The sequence below is a fragment of the Paramacrobiotus metropolitanus genome, unplaced genomic scaffold (genome assembly GCF_019649055.1).
Source record: "Paramacrobiotus metropolitanus isolate TYO unplaced genomic scaffold, Prichtersi_v1.0 Parri_scaffold0000199, whole genome shotgun sequence".
NCBI lineage: Eukaryota > Metazoa > Tardigrada > Eutardigrada > Parachela > Macrobiotidae > Paramacrobiotus > Paramacrobiotus metropolitanus.
In genome coordinates this window covers 62,469-83,928 of record NW_026570419.1, presented here as the reverse complement: position 1 = coordinate 83,928, position 21,460 = coordinate 62,469, and the positions used below count along the sequence as shown (strand labels likewise).

The window sequence follows — 21,460 nt, the reverse complement described above, 5'->3', positions numbered from 1 at the left end:
ATCATGGCAAACTGAACTGGTATTATTACTCTATCCATGCTGAGCCGTTTATACGGACTCGTACGGTACAAGTACACACTTTATCGCAGCGTATGTACAGATACGTAGGTGTGTAAGGGTAACTATGGAACTATGGAACGCCTCAAAAACACTGAAGTATTTTGATAAGTACGAGCATGGTCATGTCCTCGTGTGTTTACACTGGTACGAGTATGTAAATGCAGCATGCTTAAAAAAGTATCGCGAAGTTTGCTTCTAAGTTTTAGACACCTGCTGTTTGGAAAGAACAGAGAAACACGATCGTAAACTCTGGTGAATCTATGAGTATGATGATCAGGAACTGGAGGCTACATGCACAGCGCAGTGTCCTTACGTGCAAACATTTGGCCGCTGATATACTTGTGGATAGCACCGCTCATTCAAGGTTTTCTTTGTGGTCATACTGAATCTGGAATAACAATTAAACAATGACTGTACAACAGCTCGTCTTATTTGCATTCTCAGGTGTTGCGGCTTTGGAATGTTATCACTGCGTGATGGGCACACGCTGCGATCCGTCAGCATCGGATAACAGTAAATACCACGTATCTTGTTAATCATGCCAAGCTCCGAGATAAACAAACTTTCTTATTCTTATCCAGGGACCTGGACCTGTACTGAAGAATTTCCCTACTGTGCAATGCTGCAAGAAACTCCACGTATGAGATTTTAAAATGCCCCGAAATCATAATAATAATATGCGCATTAATGCTAGCCTGCTGTTTCTCATGTCGTTTGTAAAAAGAAAGCAATGTTCCAGTGGGTAGCGGAAACGTTATTTTTACTGGATTTGTTGCTCGTCTTGCAGAATCACCGTGGTTAAGGATAGGGCGACCTCCAAAACTGGAATGGAGGCTGTTCAGTTTCGTACTGAGCAGGTTCGGTGGGAAATTCCCAACCAATGCAACAGCGGCGTGCGTCAGCGACCGTGATGGTGGCAAGAAAGCCTGCATTTGTCCGGTGAACAAGTGCAATGACTTCATGCCGGACAGCTTTACGTCCGTATGGCAGAAAGGTCAGGGGGTAGGTGGGCAAACGTACCTGCCGCGGTGCACATGCAGACTATACGCACTTTCGACGATGACCTGATACTCACCATAGCGTGCTTGTTGGTCTTCTGCTTGGGCAAAAAGATATTATGGATTGTTTTTTTTCTATTTAGACACTCTTGTATGAGAATGCGAGGTTGCTGAGTAAAACCGAACGCAAGATATGTGGGTGATGAAAACCGAGTGACGAAGACAAGAACTCGCAACGTTACAGAGCGGTTGCGACAAGCAAAACTATTTTTGCAGATGTCGAACAAATCAGTCTGTCTTCCTAATCATTAGGATGACAGTCTGATATGTGTGACATGAACACCTTAATGTCTGCATGTATAATATCACTCAAAGCCTACGTACACCTGAAGTGAATTCTTGAAAAATTAGTTCATAGCCAAACACCTGGGTTTGAAGTTTATTGCTAATGAAGAATTCAACCCATTTATGATATACTGGGGAAACGAATATAAGCAGGTCAGGAAACTGTGCTATCTCGCACAGTTTTAGACAGGGTTTTAGGTTTGCTGAAATATTTTCTTTTTCATTGGTGGGGGTAATGCGCTCTGTTTCCCTTAGCACGGTGATATCTTCGCTCTAATGGGAATAAAGAATCACCTGTACAACAAGCAGGGTGTAAGTTCTGTATACGATTCTTTGGTGCAGGTGATCGACAATGCCGGCAGAGTGCAGCCCACCAACGCCAGCGGACTCCAGCGCAGCGGCAGAGACGCAGATCTTCCGCCCGACGCCGAGGGTACAGGAAATTATGATTACGACGGGGAAAGCGACTTCTTCGGATTGCTGCCGGATAATTCCCAGGGAGGCAGCGGATCCGGTGGTATGTACAATAACAACAATATGCAAAAACGTCAAGGAACTAAGTTTTTATTGTTTGTTCTCTAGTTAACAGTGCCGTGCGCAAACTTGCCGTTCCCGAAGCCACCACGACAACAGCAGGAGTTGTAGGACCTGATGCAGGTAAATTAATTGTTACTGGAAGTCTAACCAAGATATGTCGCTATGCATGCATTTAAATATAGTTTAATCAAAATGGTCTAATTTGCAGAAGGGAACCCAAACGCAGGTAGTTTTGTCGTTGTATCGTGACCTTTTTGCTAATCTCAACAACACATGTGTTTGGGTGAACAACCGCAGTGTTCTATAGCAGCAACATTGTATGTATTATAGATGCGGAAGATTCGTCAAACATATGGATGATTATCGGAATCTCGGTGGGAGTGGTCGTGGTACGTGTCATCTCCATCGACTTAGCCGCAACTGCAAGCCTGTGTTGCTGTGCACTGAAGTGCCCGAAAATTCTTTGTTAGAAAGCATCGCGAAGTTCTGATTGTGAGGTCGTGTTTGTCTGCAGGTGGTGGCCATCGCTGCGGGTGTGGGCAGTTATGTGTATTGTACCCGAAGACGCCAACGAGCAGCAGCTCAAGGTGGGGACGCTGCATCACAGCGCTCTCAATCACGCCGTTGATTCCGTGACTAGTACCGCCCGGGCAGCTTTACCTCATCTTTATCAAATTATACTTACTTTAATTTTGTTACTCTGGCTCTAGGTGAAGTTTGTTCTTGCGTTCTATTTTTTTATGTAATTGGATTGTTTGCGATATAGACAGTTAGTGCCCGCTTGCCCGGTACTAGCGGCTCAAATTATCTGTTTTTTGTTGTTTCGATTTCAGGTTTTGTTGGAATCATGTTTTTCTTGATTGTGCGCTTTTAAAAACAGCGAAAATTTATTTTACACTGGAAAGCAGCTATGTCGACATTCACCCAAAGCACACGCTGAGCGTTCATGTCCCAAGAAATTCATAATCTTCTTATTGTCAGAGGCTGTAAACGCCCTGTTCATAATGTCAGAGGCTGTTCACAATCTGTACACACGTCAGCTTTACTAAAATTTTTATTTCAGTAAGTAATCTTGTATGCTATGTAACGATGCCAATAGCCAATTTGTATGGCGCTTGGTGTCGCAGTTTTTTATCTTTCGTTTTATTTATGCACAGTATATCATGATATAGCTCTTAATCTAATCAACACACACAGAATTCGGCTTTCGTGTTTTTGTATACAGTATTAGATTATTGTACATTTATTAGCATTTATTGTACGTGCGATATTCTTGTTCAGCATATCAGTATCAGCCGATGCAGCTCCGCGGGTATGTACAAGCATAAAGACAGCTTTTCCGTTCTGCATTCAAATAAATTACTCATAAATCACTATTCACAAAAGGAAAGCATCCCGTATTGTATGTACAACAGCGCGCAGATCCATCACAGTTACAAGTCGATCGAAAGTGAGCAGAATATAACCGGTAAAAACCGAGCAGCAGGAAGTCAGGCAGGATTTGCCGGGGTTGTGGGTTCAGCCAGCATTAAATCCGCCTGAAAAAAAATTGCGACTAGAGTATACCGGCGATTCACGGAAGAGGCGATAAAACAAGCCGGCCAAAATCAATGAACACGTAAAAACTATTGACTTGTTCCAATACAACAGCCGCATGACATCAACTACTTCAGCAAATCAAATCTTCGACCAACGTAATTAACACAGTTAAATCGCAGTAGCCATGAGTGATTTTTTGTGAAAAATCAGATAAATCAATATACTCGTACCTGCTGCATAGCGAGCAGCCAGTTGCGGGATTCATCGAGATCTGGGAGGAGGGAGGCTTGCAGACACAGCTGCATGAGACGCTCATCCTGACGATACGTGATGAGCATTCCGGGAACGAGTACCGTCCCGGCATCTATGGAATCGGAATGTTAATCAGTTAGGAGAAGTGCTTTTTATTGAAATTTTCTTGCATACAGTATTCCAGGCGGAAATGAAGGAAGCGGGTTTCCACAATGTCACTGGTACGCAACGGTTCCAAGTGGGTAACGTCACGAGTATAAGCTGCCGGCAATGAGCCATAGGCGTCAAAGGAGATCCAGCTATTACAGGAGAAACGTAATATTAAGCTTCGTAATTTGGGATGAAACGCTTATAAAAAAATAGGCTGCAGTTTTCAGTAAATTCACCGCTTTAAAAAAAAGAAAAGTGTGGTTCAACATATAGTAGAATTATTAATTTTTATTTTAAGAGGTTTTACTATCTAGAGCTTACCGATGGTTGCAAGACATTCTCACGCGAAATGTCGTTTTACTTAATGACGGATCATGGTTCGATCCACAATGCTGTACATAAAAATGACCACCTGAAAAAAAAACATCATTACAATTTTGTGCAGTTGCATCCTGACATAAAAAAAATTCAGGATTCTTCATTATTGACATCAATGATTTTACACACACGGTAAACACAAACAAAAAGGGATAACGCAGCGGAAATTTTAATCCTAGAATTTTAAAAAGCGAGATATGACAAGTTTAGCACGCGAAATTATGATTCATTTGTTGTCCGGGATGCCTCATCTGTTTTGCTTGCATATTTTCCTGTTTATCTTTCTGCCTATAATTTCCACTAAATCCGTGTGGCTGCGATTTTCGCAACGCACATGTCCCTCGCGATATTTATTTACTTTTACACAAGATACGCTGATAATGTAAACAATCACAAACAGTCACAATTTTTATTGCCGTGCATTGATAAACGAATCCGTTTATGCATTATATGGCATTATTCCCATGAATGCATCATTTACATGCCAAGACGACATGGCAGGGCCAACAACGGTGGAAGCAGAATGCTAATCACCATGACATTGTTGCCCGTGTCGGCCATAAACCGAAAAACCGTGATAACGCGCAGCAGCGTGCCGGCACCTCTGTTGACAATGGACAAGAGAGAGAGCGCGCGCTAATCGCCTGGCGCCGTATGTATACAGGCTGTGTGTGTGCTGGCGCCTCAAGGTCGTTCGCATTTGCCGTCTCCAGCACGCGCTCTCACAGTTCACAATCGATGTATAAGAATTACCATGGAATGGACAACAATTATCAAAAATGTTGCAACAGAGTGTGTTTTCAGTGTTCACATGACACACCCCATTGGAGCAGGTGCTGGTAGGTACATAGTTTACACAAGTATGCATCTTTTACGATGGTAAGTGTATTGTAGCATCGTGTGATCAGCATATTTTACGGCCAACTGCTAAAGAATTCATAAATCTGTTCGGTAAACAGAGGAGCGACCAGAAACATTTGTTGTTTGCCATGCAGATGCGTGCCAGAAAATCGATTTCAAAAAATTGTATCGATAAATATTTTATAAAGTACGACGGACAGCAATGTTTGTTGCCTAATTTTAATGCTGTAATAATAAAGCACATTTAATTTTTGAATTTTTACAATGAAGTTTTTTTTTTGCGAATTTTGGATGGAAGTTTAATAATCAAGCGCAAAATTAGTTTTGTTGGTTGTTTCCGAGCTTAGTTTAAATATTACGCCCATTTTATTTCGACGAGTTTTCATGAAAGATTTTCAAAATTTTTAGAGAGAAACGCCACATTCTGGGAAATCAGTAAACTGGTAATGCTCTAAGTATCCAACTTTTTTTTGACGGAAATTAAAACTGATTATGGTCAGACTGCCTTGCAGACTAAGGTTTTACAATTAATGGTATTTTTTCCGGCCAATTTTTAACACCACGGGCGCCGCGAGCAGCCCACCAGTCACGTGCCGACATTTTACAAATCAACAGCAAATTAAAGGAAATTCTGCCGGCGTCACCATGCAATTAAGCAATTACCGCGGATCACAACAAAATCCGGTAAATTAAACGGTTGAAAAGAGACCAGTAGGTCTGCGACATGACCGGTACGGTCGCTCACCCCGAAAATGGAATTGTCAAGAGAATCCTCAGCGATAAAGTAAACGAACCGGTTGGCGCGAGCGCGCGCCGACGTTTAGCGCGTAACGAGTCTGCCGGGGCATTTATACATTTATGCATTTACCATTTTATTAACCACTGACGAATGTGGTTCTACACTAGACATAACAAGGCCTAATAATCAATCTAGCCGCTTGAGCCGTCGCATCGTAGTACGGCATCGCCGGCACATGCCGGCATGTGATGCGCCCGGATGTCAACAACAATCGAGCGTCGGGAGTATTCAAAAAGCGCTTTCATCCGCCTGCTTGATTGTCGGTAAAGGCAGAGCAGTTACGACGTAATCATTATTAGCAGATGCATCCGACGACTCTTGTCGGTGAAATGACCGGAAATGCACCGGCTACAGTCTGATCATAATATTTAATGGCATCCTTGTGCCGTTGTTACAAAAACACGTAATCGATAAATTGAACTGATTGCTGGTGGTTGCACATGATACAGTGCGTCATTGTGAAATGAAAATAAATAAGCAGATTTCAATAACAAACAAGCGATGTTACGAAACAACATTAAATCGATGCCTCATTTTCAATATATTTTATGGTGATAAACTGATCATCGGGCCTTCAAGTCAACATTAAAAATAAATTTCATTGAAATTTTATCACAAAGAGAAGCGAATTTATTTTTAAATCTAAGCGAAAGTTTTCGCTGTTTTATATAAATGCGCCTAACGATTTCACGCGACTAGGAATATTACGAAAAGATGCGAGCCGTATACACCTGATTACTGTAAAAAAAATCAAGCTCCTTAATTGTGTCAGACATGTTGTGTCAGACATGGTGTTTTTATTAATTGTGTCAGATATGGTGTTTTTACATGGTGTTGCAAAAAATCCTGCAATTAGGCGAAGTGCGGCTATAACTCCGCTAGCACCAACAGTTTTTTCGGTAAACGTGCAAATAAATTGATTACACCGCCGTTTCGTGGTGAAATCAGCGTAATAATGAAAGTGGTACAGCGAAGAAGACTGACCTTGTTCGAGTGGCAGCAGGTGCGTGTCGAAGAACACGTTCTCCTTTCGGCTGATGTCAGCACAGCGTTGACACTGACGGACATTGTCCACAAAACCCATACGTCGCAGTCCGGCCTTCACACCGCAACATGTACCGCCTAATATTACATAAATCCCAAAATAAACAAGGTGTATGATATAATTCTCCAGAAAAAAATGTCACTTACAGAAAATCTCTCCACATCGCCGGCAGTGATGCTGCAATTAAATGCCTCAATTATTAATCTAAATTGTAAAACGCTTCAAGCAAATAAGATGTATGGGAAACATAAAACTGTCTACGCCAATTATTAACCATACCTTGCGCCGAAGGAAATCAAAACGTCGCCCACATCCGCGGCAATGCGCTACCTGTTAATTATATCAATAAAGTTTCAGCCATAGGAAATGATCTGGTTCCGATTAAAATCCGCTAATCATGCTGTTTTCTCCACCTCTAATTCGTAAATTTTTTTCGCTTAATTCATATTTTATTTATATTATTTTTTCAGTAGCTCAGGTTTTCGAAAAATCTTCTTAAAAGTGCACTTGCTTCTCTGCAACAAAGTTCTCCTTACTTTATCCTTTTTTTTCGAAATTAACGCCTGCATTTTAATTTTAAGTGCGCATTAGATTTGCATTGCATATCTTTATTAAACGTTCAGTTTAGGAGAAGCACCATCGAAGCAAGCAATTCTTTACCGCTTCATCGGGTATCCAGCGAGGTTCAGGCAGATACAACGGCGATTGCGACAGATCCAATCCCGTCCATCGCACACCACTTTTCCCGTGCACTACATTCTTCTTCCGCCGTACCAACACCACCGCATCATTCTCCGCATCTAAAATATCAGCCGGGACACACACTGGCTCAACCGCAGGACGTTCATGGCGCATAATGCCGGCAAAATTAATCAGGAAGAACATGAGACGGACGCGGATGTGTCCCCGTAACAACGATAGCTTAAATCCAATTCACAAAACGACACAAACGGGCCACGTCAAAGAAAAGTGTAGCTACAATCAATCACACACACTAGACAGTCAGCGAGTAGACTGTCGTAGAATCGGTTGTAGACACTCACAAACGCTTATACGGTTTGTTTACTACTGCCAGTGTGCCACTAATACGGCTACGTTTCGGTTGTAGCGCGGTTAAGTGGCAGACACGCGTACACAGGACTGACACGTCAAGGCTATCAGACGGGGCGGAGTCTGTGTGTGCTCTGTGAGTGCATTTGCAAGGGCGTCGCTGCAGACTGATTGGACGATACTGCAGGCTGTACTTCCGCGCAGTTTGCAATCAATGCAATGCGTTCGATTTTTATGCACTTACTATAGTCTGCGCTCTGCACTTCGTACTAAATAATTTATTACTTATTTTAATATCTGCGTCTTGCTGAGCGGCTAGCCGGGATGCGGTTTTTAATTGGAGATTGAGATTGTCTGTAGTAGCTACCGGAAAGCTATTCGTAGGATATCGGTACCATACGCATTTGTGCATTTCATTCATAACGTTATAGACCGGCAATTGCCGGTCTATAACGTTAAACGTTATATAACGTTATAGTCTATAACTATAACGTTAAACATTGTAGTATTAGCGCACTGCGAAGGCTTTGCAAAGCCTTCGCAGTGCGCTAATACTACAACGCAAAAGCAATAAAGTGGACGCTCTTCCCGTTTTTTTACTTGCAGCCGTTTTTATGCAGTAACGAGTTCAGAACAATTCTTGATAAATAATAGAACACTATAAAACACATCCGATTCACACGCAATCTTAAGCAAGCATTCAATTAGAAAAAGGATACTTCTACTCGTACTTCTTTTATAAGCAATATCTTGCCCGGGAATCGTGCTCATTATGCATCAGCTCTTGCGGTCGTTTCAGCTAGTCAGTTTTTTCTGCACCGACATGCCGAACAGTGAATATGTCAATATGCTCCCAATCAGCTTACTGCTGTTGGTGAGCCTATATGCATTCTTATTTCGTGGTGCTCGCACATCTAGGATTTCGTGTTTACTTATTTTTTATTCCACTTATTGGGCAACGCAAACTGATTAATATCTTACGACTGAAAATCAGCCATGTAATATTTCCTAATCGCAGTCAGCTCTTTTTCGAGAACCACCACCAATACAGAAAGCAAGACCGAGAAATAAAAGTCCGCTACATACTGTAGCATAAGAGCACTAATAGGCTAACACTTTAACTAAGCTGGTGGCCTGGTTTGTCATCTTTATAATTTCCAGCGTCATCTTTATAAGTTCATGTTCATCACAGCCGACACACATGACCAGTGCGGCTTTTGATCAATCTGCATGGAGAACGGTTCGCGTCACTGACGGTTTCTTCTTCTCTGATTCCGCCACTTTCCCCTATTTATTCCACTGGTCTCTAATTTCAAGAAGATCATCTCTGCTGCACACCGCCGATCGATCGCATAACATGCACGCTGCAAAATGCCAAACACCTCGTACTTCAGACCGTACCAATCACGAAGAAGGCAGGAAGCCGTTAATTAGTAAAGGAGATAAATTCAGCAGAGCGTAAAAGGATGCAAAGGAATGAAAACCGACTAACTAGTAACTACTTACAAGGAGGGACCCCGTACAGATAAACATCCCGGCGGGTAAACATCACCGTCCTGTCCGACAGTCCACCGGCAAAGCTGTAGGCGGTTCTCGCGCCTAAAGTGTAGGTTGAAGTCAGCCGCTTGGAATATCGGTTGTACTTCGGCAGTATGCGGTGTCGGCACTGTACGGGACTTATACGGGTTGTACTTCGGCAGTGTGCGGGACCTTGTGACGATGAGAATTTAATGTGATTTAGTATTTTCATCCTGCATACTAAATGTCGGTCACTTGCTTCAGTCATCGGCAACACTGTTACTGAAGGAGTCGTCGATACTCAATACCATTCATTTCGATCCACAGGCATACACGATTTATTAAGCTTAAATTGCATACACGGCTTGGCATCCAAACTCTGCAAGCGCATCAAGTTAATGTTAAAATAGCTTAACAGTTAACACACCCACAGCCAAAACAGAAACATACCCCTTATCAGTTTAAATGCTGTAGAAATCTTCAAAACGTTTTATAGTAATAATCAATGTCTGACCCTACCGGGCATGGAGGCTGTATGGTTGCGCTGGATCAGCGATAGTTCCAACCGATCCAGTGGCCGTATCTTGCAGTCAAACCACTTGGCACAATGCGTAACGGTGCTGAAGAACAAAACGCTTGACCTTTTTAAATGGCGTTGTAATTCACGTGAGAAAGTCGTTGCAGTCAACATCCTCCGGGCGTGCCCGCTCTTTTCTGGTGCCACTGGGACATAGTAACACTGCTTTGTCATCAATCAGAATGCTGCTTGCGCTAAGGTGCTTAGACTTTCTTTAAGCGCCCCGCTACGGAATACGGAATACTCCGCCTTTCTCCGCGCATTGTTTTTTCCACATGCTCCGCACAGGATCTTATCAAACGACTGTCTATGCCACTGTACTCCAGCAAATTTCGCACTGGAAAGGCGCGCAAGGCCCCAATCAAGATGTGGCATGCACCATCGCAGAGTGCATCTCAGTTACGGCGTGGAAAATAGTATGCATAAAGACGCCGCCATAAAGTATAAATATCCGTTGATCTCTGAAAAGCTCGCGCATTCATGAGCACTAAATAATGATGCCAGTTTTATCTGATGCACAGTATTATCGCCTGAACACAAACCAAATTATGCCTTGAGGTAATCAGAGAATGGTTATTTAATCATGATATATGCCACAGATTGAGAGCATCTAGAGTAACTCAGCTACGAAAGCACATGTTTGAGCACCGTTTCGAATGATGAAGACGACACCACAGTTCTCCGTCGAACGAGCGCGAATGTCGCACCATGCATGCAGTGATGCACCTGCACATTTTCACCACCTGGAATCGTTAATCGTGCGCAGTGTAACTCAAAATGGTTTATTTAAAAATGTAAACAACTAAAATGGAGGAAATGATCAAGTTTGCTGACCGGGGACTTATGTAAAACCTCCATTCAGTCTTTGGGCTCGAATCGACACCACATCCATAGACCAAAATATTCAGTACTTATTAATTTTTAAATTTTGTTTATTTATTATAGTGTCAGTGTATAAGCGCTTGTAGGCTCTCCAAGCAACAATATTGGTTCAGTTTCCTGTTGTTAGTATGCGGGTTGTTTCATGTTGTTCGAGTTGTTCCTCGTACTTATATGGAATCTCAAAATCTTTTTCCTTGAAATCTCTGTGATTAGTTCCTTCATCGAATATGGCAAAAGGAGGCAAAGATGTGGAAATTGTCATTGAGCTGGAAAATGTGCAGAGTTTCACACAATTCTTGACATCCAAACCAGGCTTAATAGGTTAGCAGACACTGACACTGGTTATCCGTTAGCGTAAAGCGCATCGCCTGGATCTTTATAACTTTCTGTGTAATTCAGTGTGTGAATGCTACCAAGACTGGGCTGGTCCGTGTGTCGTTATGAAACGATTCCTGAAGAAGGCTAAGTTCGAGTTCTTCGAAGGAGAGGATTTAGACCTGGTTCACTACTGTTCCGTAAGAACATGCACTAACTTTAGCTAGAAGCCACAGAAACTATTGAAATTCATGTACATGTTCACAGTTTGCAGATCAAAGTGGAGGCGGTCCCCGCCTTCAAGAACCTCCGTGGGCACTGCATTCCAACATATCTGTTTTTTGGCGTACGTTTCTTTTCAGCGCATGTACGCGACAGCCCGTTGAAATTGTGCATGACCTTTAGGGGAAGAAGTTTATTCACTTATTTCGTGGCTATCAACCATCGCTGTTGATGCCCCTGATTAAGGAAATGCTGATGCGGGAAAAGCTGTGCATGGCGGGAGAGGCTAAACGCAACCTCGTATCGGACGTCGTTCCTTATTTGATTCCGGAAGAGGATCCACCGCTAGCCGAATTGGAAATATTGGAAACCCCGGTTGCTCCGAGTAAGTCGGAAAATATAACTTAAACAGAATTGACCTGCAGTGCACATATTAATTTAATATTGTAGTGAAGACGTTGTACAGTATATTATTGCATCCTACTTGATAATTCTATTGATAATATACTTTTGTAGCTGCGGAAGATGAGACGCCTGCGTTGTTAGAAGAGCCAGCAGCTGCAGAGCTCGAAGGTAAGAATACCGTGTAAAAATAGGCGGTGCTCAGTACAAGTATTGATAAACCTGTTTTAGAGAAAACATCCGAGAAGGAAGCTAAGCGGTCAACTGTGTCGGATGAAATGCTGCTAACGTTGGCCAGTCATCAGAAGCGAAGCCATTATCCGGAGAGCCAGCCAGATGAGGTCACGACTGAAAGCGGCGCCGAAGCTCCTACAGGTCTGTATGGCCTGTTGATGCATGTAAATGCTCGTGGAATAGATCGGTTCTTCCTTGTAGCACCCTCAACTGCTCCTGAGGCGGAAATTACAGAACTACAGAACCCGGAAAAGAGGACTGCGCAGTTAGCCGTTGGAGGTGTGGGAATACCGCTTAAAAAACTCTCTTATAAAAGCTGTAAAAAGTTAAGGCAGGCACTCCGCTCTTTTCATGCGTACAGCAATATGGTGTAGCACGTTGTTGTTGGTTTGCTAATAAGGATTAATATGTTGATTTGTTTTCGATCAGAAACCCCGACTGTCGAGACTGACACCCCGACGGTGGTCCCAGCAGATCTTCAAACCGTGCATACCGGTGAGCCTCTCACACAAGTTCCAGGAATTAACCAACCGGAGCCGAACGCGGAAAGCAGCCCGGGCAATGCTACGGCATCCTTACCAGAACCGTCAGAATCTACACCGGCTCCCGTCGCGACAGCGGGTAAGACCGATCTCGTACGATACGCTACAGTCATGACTGATGAATGAATATCAATTATTACTATCAGAAAACGCGGTAGAAGAAAGTCCACCTCCGGCTGTACCCCTGGAGCAAACGGCGACGGCTGAGCCCACAGCAGGTGCGGCTGACGGAGCACAAGGTAAATTTCTACATTCTTAACAACTGCTTACTTGCAAGTTTGCAACAACTTTTAAACAACTGCTCAGTGCTGACCCACGCTGTGTGAGCTGCGAGTAGCCCATAGTGAGCATAGGTGAAATCAGAGTGACAGCATTGTCATCGCATAGCGTAGCGTAGGTGGAAGCATAGCCGTGATCGCGCATAGCGCATGGCGATCGAGGGCCCGCCACTTGGTAGGTTACCAGTAATGTAAATGAGCAACTGGTGCTCGAGACAGCATTACAGCTCACATAGCGTGGGTGAGCAGTTGTTGTAAACTGAATGTTAGCAATTTTTGAGAATGCCGAATTAGAGAAGATGCGATGCATATTACAAAGTTTCAATCGTTTCTGTAAACCCTACTGTTTCGCAGGTGCTTCGGAAGCACCGCTCAACGAACCACTAACTGGCGATACAACCGGAAGTTGATGAACTAAAAGTCTGGGTCTGCGTGTAACTCTCCACCTCCGCTTGCCAAGCTTTTGCCCAGTTTATTAAAAGCAGTACACTTACCAAAGTTGTCAGCCAATCTGAGTGGGCTTCAAAGTGATATCGTGTAAATTTTGCGCGAGGCTTTTGCTGAGATCTTGGAGTAATGCTGTTTCATGCAGAAAGTGGGCTAATCAGTAAACTAAACAGTTCTGTGGCGATTTTAATTAAACGACTGAAATGGTGGTTAACTGTTTTACTTTAAGAAGACGCCACATCATTGTTGTATGCCAAATCGATTGTTTTTTATACGAGTATAACGTAATAAACGCGCGGGAAAGCACATTTGTTCGACATTCCTCTCACGAAAAAGCCAATCTTTTGCTCCTGACATTTATTTTTGTTCATGAGCAGAGATGTTCTATCAGTTATTGCGACCTTAAGACAAAATAATGACGTAGTTTCCGTAACAGACTGAAAGTCTTTACATACCAAACACCCAGGCTTCAAGAGCTATCACACAGTTCGCATCAAGCCTACTGCTTCCAGTTTACGTAGTTGTAGTTGCTGAAATGCTCTTATTTCCATACTGCGTTGCACGTTCTCCTTTTCCACGGCAAAATAATCCCGGGTTGATTGCATTTGGCGGTATAACTCCAGGAACTCTCTGAACACGGCATGCCGCGTCTCGTTCAGCTCCACATGCGCTAAAGTTGTCTTCTCACAGGCAATATCAACACCAGTTGGGAGCGTGTCTGCCGTTGCCATATCGCTGGTGTCCAGCGCTTTCCACGTCTTCGGTCCGGGGTCGAGTTCGGGCGTGTCCACGGGCGGCGAGGGCGGTCGCGCTACGATGGCGTGCGGCAGGAGCGGTCGTTTAACGTCGCGCGGCGGAATAATCCTATCACATTCGCGGAAAAAAGCATCGGTGCACCGGATAAATTTGGACAGGAAGGTCAGCGTCACCTGTGAGAGAGTGCCGTCCCAGTAGCTTTTCATGCGATCGGCGATGACCTACAAATAAATGAACGATGAACTGTGGGTTTGATGTTGGTGGCCAATGTATTAACCGCAAACATGCCCTTTCGCCAGTCCTTTACTGTGTTCTATTACATAAAGAAATTCTCCAGAATTTGCTAAAAGTACAGTAAAACCTTTCTACTACATACACCCTCCGTTCAAAGCTCTCCGAATGTTGTAAAGAGGTGTATGTTACATAGGGGCACTGCCCCCAGGGGCGGTTGTTAACATACCCCCGGGGGGTGGGCCGTATAATAATCAATAGTTACTAAGAACGGCGACGTTGATGTTTTGCTTATAAATTCATATTATTTCTTCAAAATAGACTCTGGCGCTTCTGAATTGCATACATTTTCAAAAAGCTACCGTGTTAATGGCGCTTTGTATTTTAGAATAAATTGACGGTTTTTAATTTTTGACGCCGTTTTGCTGTTGCGTGCTGTCAGGTTCGGTACTGAACAGATCGGAAACAAAAACCGGAACTTTCTATGAAATTTTAAGACGCTTATTCAGCCAGCTGTATGTTACGCAGGGTTGGCTGTATGTTAAAATACTGTCAGCCGTTCCACGAAAGGTGTATGTTATACTTTTAGAGGGGTGAATGTTATATAGAGAACTGCCCCTATGTTATAATCCAGCGGACTGTCTGGTTCCCAGCCGCATGTATATAATAAAGGGGTGAATGTTATATAAGGGTGTATGTAACGAGGGGTTTTACTGTAGTGCAAAATGTGACACCGTCAGTGTTAGAAGCAGTTGTAATCAGTTCCCGTATCTGGATCAAGCTGCTTCCAGCTTTCGTTTATTAGAGAAATGCACAAAAAACGTATTACAATTAACGTAACCTGATATTTTTGGCATTTAACATGCAAGGTGCAAGCGCGGCTATGGACAGAATAATCTTACCTCGAGCATTGGTATAATGGCATTATTCCGCACCAGTTCCTCCGGAAGCTGCAGAACATCCACATCTCTACGACTGTCTCTGACAGAAGCGGAGTTGGCATTGAATTTCTCCACCGTTAGCCGTTGCACAATCAACATCTCCAGTTTGTACGGTGTAAAGATTTCCCTGAATAGCTTTGCAGCTAACCGAGGCACCATCTCGATAATCTTCTTCGACAGGTCTCGCATCTTCTCCATAACATAATGAGCAAAGTTTTCCGACTGTGTTTGGTAGTTCAGTAACTTCTTGCACAGCCGCTCTGCCAGGAGCTCTGCAGTCGGCGGCAAAAGCTGCGGTCGTGTAACCGGTCGATTTCCTTTCAGCCGATAGTACTCTTCTGCTGCTGCCAGTACATCGTTCAGCGCCATCCAACATTCCTTATGAACCACCTGTAAAAATCCCAAAAAATAATAAAGTTACAAAACTTCCATAGAATCACAACAAACTACCTCTAAAAAGGTGACGGGATGATCAGTCGGTGCATCACCAAAAACAAAAAACCGTTCCAGTTTCTTGAGGTTCTTCTTGTTTCCGGTGATGGATCCCCGTGGTCCAGTAACGGATCCGCGGGGCTTCTTCCCCCATATCGCTGGTCGAGGCAGCTTCGGGCTTGCCTGCTCTGACGCTTTTTGGATCGGGTAGGACAATAATTCCGGGGTTCACTAGCGGGAGCGGTCCGTCAATTGTGGTCAGCTGGAAATCGGTGGGTGGATCAGGCGGCTTAGGAGGAGGTGGAGGCGGGGCGGGCGGCATGGGACTAGATTTTCGGTTTGACGATTTGGCTTTTCCGGCTGGAATCGGAGTTTTCGGAGGCTCCGGTTCAAGATGCACTGGAAGAGGGACTGGGATAGGCTGGTCTGGGCGGAGGCAACCGAGTGATGTAGCAGCTGTTTCAAACTAGGATCAACAAACAAGCAGAACTATTAATTTAAATCTGGCTGTACTGGCGGTTGCCGAATAAATATCCCAATTTAATTGTTCTTTTGACGGTTGGTTAAATTTACGTAAATAAAGTGGCGGTATGCTTAATTCAGAGCGCAAATGTTCCTCAATAAAAAGACAAGTAATGATATCAATGGATCAGATACCAACGGATACGTTTATCAAAGATTACAGAAGCTGATAGGATTACTTTTAGTCATACTGGTACAGACTGGTCACTGGTGCGTGCCACGGAATATCGTTCGACTTACGTCTTCAAGCATCCGTCCAATCTGGTGCCATATCTCTTCTTCGGGACACCGTGCCGCATCCGTTTCTGCTAATTTCCGTAGAACCTCGTATCCATTGTGGCACGACCCAAACGCAGTATTAACAACAGCCGCTCGCGCTTTGATAGCTGTTTGCGTTTTCTCCAGTCTCTCGGCCAAGACCGTAATGATGTTGACATCCATCAAATGCTGCGGTACAATCTCCAATGTTTTAGCCGCCAGTGCTTCCAACGCTTGGCGTCGTTTGGATTCGGTGTTGCGGCATTCGTCCAGCAGCGATTTCTCGGTGGCGGCACATTTCTCCATTAGCTTTTGGTAGAGCTGCGTGTATTGTTTGTGTTCTTCCGGCGTGTAAGTCCCACCATCGGGAAATTTCTGTTCTAAAGGTCACGAGAGTCGTCGCAATGATCGTGACAATAAACGGCCCATGTTTTTACCTGGACCGTGGACAATACGCTTTTGCAGTCGACCAGAAGTAGCTGTATTCTTTCGGTTATCTTTGCTTTAAGGGTGCTGTATACGCCGCTGAGCAAGGCGTAAAACGGTACTGCGTCATCCTAGAACAACAAATTAGTCCAACACGATTGTTATTTTACCATGATGTCCAATGTTTTGGGTAAAAATATTGGCAACACGAAAGCACAATAATACAAACCACTGTATTTTGCTCCTCTAATAACTGCTCAGCCAAAAAACGCGAAGAAATAGCGTAAAGAACAGCTTATAAATAACAGCGTAAAGAAGAGCTGTATAGCGTAAAGAATAGCTGTATAGCTTGTAAAGATAATTGTTTCCCTACCCAGGTGCGACAGAACATTTGGAGTGAATATCAAAATCTAATGAAAGAGACCGAACTGGTTGTTTACCTTAATCTGTCCTTGTATTTGAACAATTTGGTCAGCACGGGAAGCCGTGAAGAATGTCTTCTCCAAACTCGACATTCTATCTTTCATTGGCGCGCACTTCTCCGTGGATTCGTTACCAACTACTGCTATCTCCTCCTTTGCCCACGCGACAATCTTAGCCAACTCGGCTTCTCGCTGTTTATAGGATGCATCGTGTTCCGTCAACTCTTTTTCCCGTGTCGCCACAATGGTATCCTGAAGAGTATGCCATCGCAAACTGGCGGCTTGCATTCGCATCTTCATTTCCGCTTCGCAGAGCTCTCGCTTAGCATCCAGCCAACCCATGCTTCGTTGGCGAAATTCATCTGACCAATTATCAGAGGCATGCGTCAGCACAGCTACCCTCATTCGCTCACGAACATCTTCAAATATCTTATTCACTTGCTCTTCCGGTGCATTCGCCATGTACTCATCCAAGGAAATGAGTCCGGAGTGTACCGGTAGATCGACAACCTCATTCAGAATCTCTAACTGAGATTCGGTCATCCTGGGATCAGGCTCCTTCTTCCCGGTATCCTTTTCCTTAGGGAAGCGCTGGCTCTGTTGTAATGATACCGGAGCAGGAACGAAGGTAATTCCTTTCCGCGTGACGATGTCGTCTGTCGGCGGGTTGCCGCGTGGATCGTCCTGGAACGGTGGAAGCAGTTTCAGCCGCAGGCCAATGTTTTCTTCGTCAGCCAGCGTCAGTCCTAGTTCTTTCAGCAGACGTCGCTCATTAGCGGAAACAGGGATATCCGGGAGCCGGCGATTTCCGGACGACAGGTCAGCCAGTGGATCCTGTAAAAAGGTGCATCAGTAAAACAGGAGTTAGGATTTTTCTTCGGTGAGTGCCGTGTCTTTTACCGTTTGGGGCAGACTTTGAGTGCCGTCTTCGGCAATAATGACATCACTTTCGACTGGCTTTGCACTGACTTGCATATATGCATACACGCGTTTCTGGTATCCCTAAACAATGAGCGAAGTTTGTTTAGTGATTTTTCTATTGATAGTTTTGGTACATTAAGATCTGAGACCGCTAAATAAGAGAAGAGCATCACCATAACATATTCAAACGTGTGATTACTGTAATTGGCAGGAAAGACGCGTTGCTTGGACGTGTCAACAAAATTGATTATATGCGCTAAAGCCGGTAAAGAAGCTCGAGAACTGACAAGCTCATCCAGAGACAAGAGCTAAAGTATAAACGGGGAAAATTTTACGAAGCGCACATGTACGTACATGCACATGCAGTCGAGACATGCATGTGTGTCTGCGTATGTTCCCTGTATACACTTTGGCTCTTGTTTCCGAACGGGCTGCACTATTACGGTAAATAAAAGCTCCCTTATCCCTTATGCGTAGCATTTGAATCACTTACGCGCAGGAGAATGGTCATTATTGTCTCGTAGCCTCCCACAAGCTTCGCCATCTTCTTCCCGGCCTCGCTAACAGCTTTATCCGTTTCGTTATACGAAGCCTGCAGTGCATTCGTCAATGCCGTTGCCGCGGTCATCACATTCACATACCGCAGACTATCCAGCGTGCTCTGGATCTTCGGGTTAATCTTCGCATCCACAGCAGTATTCAGTGCCATACGCTGTTTCTGCAGTTGCGTATCCAGCAGGTCCTCCGCCTTGGCGACACCGCTACAGTGCAGCTCCCAGTGCCAGGCGATGCCGTGAACGAACGCGAAAAGGTCACGCATTGCGGTGATCTGGTCGTTCTTCTTCAGCATAATCGCGTGAACATAAAACTGGAGATCGTTGTTAACACGCGATAAATAACGGGCGGAGCGATGAAGATACACGTCGATTAAGTTCACACGGATAAAATCATGGGACACGGATAGAGAATCAGGAAGCGGTTTAGAGCGCTTCAAGATGGAGCGACTCGTGCTGGTAGCTGCGTCGAAGCACTGCTTGCGGATGGAATCTACACCTACGAATAGAATTTGACAAAAACTCGCAATATATTAAAAAACTTATATGGTATCACTACTGCGCTCTGTTTCAGTATTCACGTTAAAGAATCAGTGCTGCATACCTTGCGCAAAATCTTCGTAGAACGTCTCCAGCGCACCGAGGGCTTTGTTGAGCCATTCTTTGCATTTTTCCATTGATAGATCCGGAGGGATCAGTCGCATTACATCTTCCAAACTTTGCACAAATTCGACTTGCTGACCTTTCAATCTTCTCTCCCAATTAGCTAATGAGGACCTGGATGAGCCAATGACTTTGCTGATAGCTTTCTCCAGTACCTGCAAACCGTCTTCCACATAATGCGCAGCCAGGGCTTCCGTCCATTCCTTCCTAAACAAACCCAGTCTGGCACAATCCCGTTTTTCGCTATAAACGTTCTCCGTCAGCATCCGCTTGAAGACTTCCACAAATACTGTGCGATTTCGGAGCAGGACATCGTTAACAATCACCAACTCTTGCTCCATAAGGTCGCCTACATCATCGGGGTTCAGATGGGATTTGGCGATCAAGTTAATCTTTATCCGATCAAACACATCCGCGACTTTCGCCACCCGCACCGATTCCAAAGCGTCTACGTCCTCCATGGCTTTCTCTATTCTCTCTCTTCTGAAAGCAGCTTGCGCGGATATCGCATTTTCTGCATTGCGATATTGCTCCAACGATAGCTGGGGAGCGGTGACCTTTTGCGGATCGAGGGAATTCAACATCTCACGCATCTGGGAATGGCTGGCAGTGAGAACCTCTCGAAGCGATGCCAAGAGCGAGGAGTGGGACTGCTCCGTCATACGGGCAATCGACCGCATCTCGGATTGCAGCGTTTGTAGCAAGCTGTCGTGTTGTGCATGGCGACGCGATTCGTATCGTTCGCGGAGTCCGCTAGGCGGATAGAGAACAGGTTCGGCAGGTAGTACAGCAACTTCCACAGCGAGGGACTGCGTGGTAAGATCTGTTTGGTCTTTCATTCCGGTTATGATAAAGCAGCATAACACGGGCACAGCTTATTCGTATTTAGATGGCGTAACTAGCTGGAGCGTATTCTGTAGTTCATGGCGTGCTCTGGTTTGAAAGATCAACGAAACATGTCTAATTTATTCCTTAGATAAGTTAAACCTTTCAAAATTCTTTGTTATTCAAAAGGAACCGATGACCATAAATAAATTCCAGAAAAATGATTTAAGCCATAATAGTCGAAATCCATTTCCTTCGCTTTTCTGAAAAATTTGCCTTGTTCACATTTTATAAAGACACATACACCCTTATTACTTTTTACCCATGCGTCAAGTTCCAAGTATGAACTAGTACTTGAAGTTCGTCAAGTTCCAAGTACTTCCATATTACAGTACTCAGCATGCGTTATTCAGTCTGCTGCCAGAAGGCATGCTCATCGGTCCCGAGGCTAATGCGTTGCTAAGGTACTACTGATAGCTTCTATTGCTACAGTGTTGATTGTTGATTGTTGTTAAGTGTTGGTTATTATAATAGGGCGCGTATAATTATAATAGGGCGCGTATAATTATAAATTTATACGGTATACCGACAACGGTTTCGAGATAAAAATATTATTAATATGTCTTCGGAAGTTTTGACACATGCCATACGCTACTATTAAGTGCAGGATCGAAAATGCGTTACTTTAAAAAACTTACGTGCATTAACATTGAACACGCATAGACCATAATATAAGTACTACCATAATTTTGCCGAAAGGAACATCCCAACTTCTCATGTACGAAAACTTAAACTTTCGCAAGTGAGTATTATAACGTGCCCCATTCTATTCCTGATTTGCAGTCATGTCAATCTGCAACGGCACTACCAAAAATTAGTTCATGCGCTTACTTGCGCTGTAACCCGAACTGCATGAAATTTTTTGATAGATCTGGCATGTCAACACTTGACGGATCTGAACTTCTGACAAGCGTTCCGCTTCCAGTGCATACCTTTTGTGACCACTTGAATGGCCACACAAAGGGCACCAAAAGCGGAAAACCAGTCCTAAAAGCAACATTTGACATTGTAAAATGTA

The 21,460-nt window shown here is 44.0% G+C and overlaps 4 protein-coding genes and 1 long non-coding RNA gene across 6 annotated transcripts; 2 read left to right on the top strand and 3 right to left on the bottom strand.

Moving 5' to 3' along the window:
- Window positions 1-152: 152 nt before the first annotated feature.
- On the top strand, window positions 153-2,837 carry LOC129600855 (uncharacterized). Of its 2 annotated transcripts, XM_055499481.1 has the most exons (9): window positions 153-424; window positions 505-573; window positions 642-698; window positions 848-1,062; window positions 1,746-1,920; window positions 1,986-2,060; window positions 2,149-2,166; window positions 2,271-2,329; window positions 2,455-2,837. In XM_055499481.1, the coding sequence occupies exons 1-9, from the start codon at window positions 352-354 to the stop codon at window positions 2,566-2,568; spliced, it is 855 nt and encodes a 284-aa protein (XP_055355456.1). In that variant the 5' UTR covers window positions 153-351; the 3' UTR covers window positions 2,569-2,837. The 2 variants fall into 2 exon arrangements, with proteins under 2 accessions (XP_055355456.1, XP_055355457.1); XM_055499482.1 differs by lacking the exons at window positions 153-424; window positions 505-573; window positions 642-698 and having other exon boundaries at window positions 923-1,054.
- Window positions 2,838-3,154: 317 nt separating this feature from the next.
- LOC129600846 (zinc finger FYVE domain-containing protein 21-like) lies at window positions 3,155-8,055 on the bottom strand. Its single transcript, XM_055499467.1, has 8 exons — window positions 7,625-8,055; window positions 7,244-7,294; window positions 7,111-7,141; window positions 6,904-7,041; window positions 4,203-4,293; window positions 3,906-4,030; window positions 3,710-3,843; window positions 3,155-3,478 (listed from the first exon to the last, which is right to left on the bottom strand). Exons 1-8 carry the CDS (start codon window positions 7,847-7,849, stop codon window positions 3,431-3,433), a joined length of 843 nt encoding a protein of 280 aa, XP_055355442.1. The 5' UTR covers window positions 7,850-8,055; the 3' UTR covers window positions 3,155-3,430.
- Window positions 8,056-8,948: 893 nt separating this feature from the next.
- Window positions 8,949-11,033, bottom strand: LOC129600845 (uncharacterized). Its single transcript, XR_008692147.1, has 3 exons — window positions 10,052-11,033; window positions 9,521-9,911; window positions 8,949-9,378 (listed from the first exon to the last, which is right to left on the bottom strand). It is a non-coding gene; the product is annotated as an uncharacterized LOC129600845 (long non-coding RNA).
- Window positions 10,991-13,731, top strand: LOC129600843 (mucin-7-like). Its single transcript, XM_055499464.1, has 10 exons — window positions 10,991-11,312; window positions 11,391-11,506; window positions 11,581-11,652; window positions 11,712-11,913; window positions 12,045-12,101; window positions 12,162-12,305; window positions 12,366-12,443; window positions 12,594-12,785; window positions 12,853-12,945; window positions 13,339-13,731. Exons 1-10 carry the CDS (start codon window positions 11,219-11,221, stop codon window positions 13,392-13,394), a joined length of 1,104 nt encoding a protein of 367 aa, XP_055355439.1. The 5' UTR covers window positions 10,991-11,218; the 3' UTR covers window positions 13,395-13,731.
- Window positions 13,678-20,749, bottom strand: LOC129600844 (uncharacterized). The gene is given in 10 exon segments (XM_055499465.1): window positions 13,678-14,408; window positions 15,321-15,749; window positions 15,810-15,940; window positions 15,942-16,257; window positions 16,554-16,946; window positions 17,009-17,128; window positions 17,438-18,253; window positions 18,320-18,421; window positions 18,834-19,393; window positions 19,499-20,749. Coding segments are annotated over 10 exon segments (4,263 nt in total). The 5' UTR covers window positions 20,397-20,749; the 3' UTR covers window positions 13,678-13,910.
- Between the last annotated feature and the right edge of the window lie 711 nt (window positions 20,750-21,460).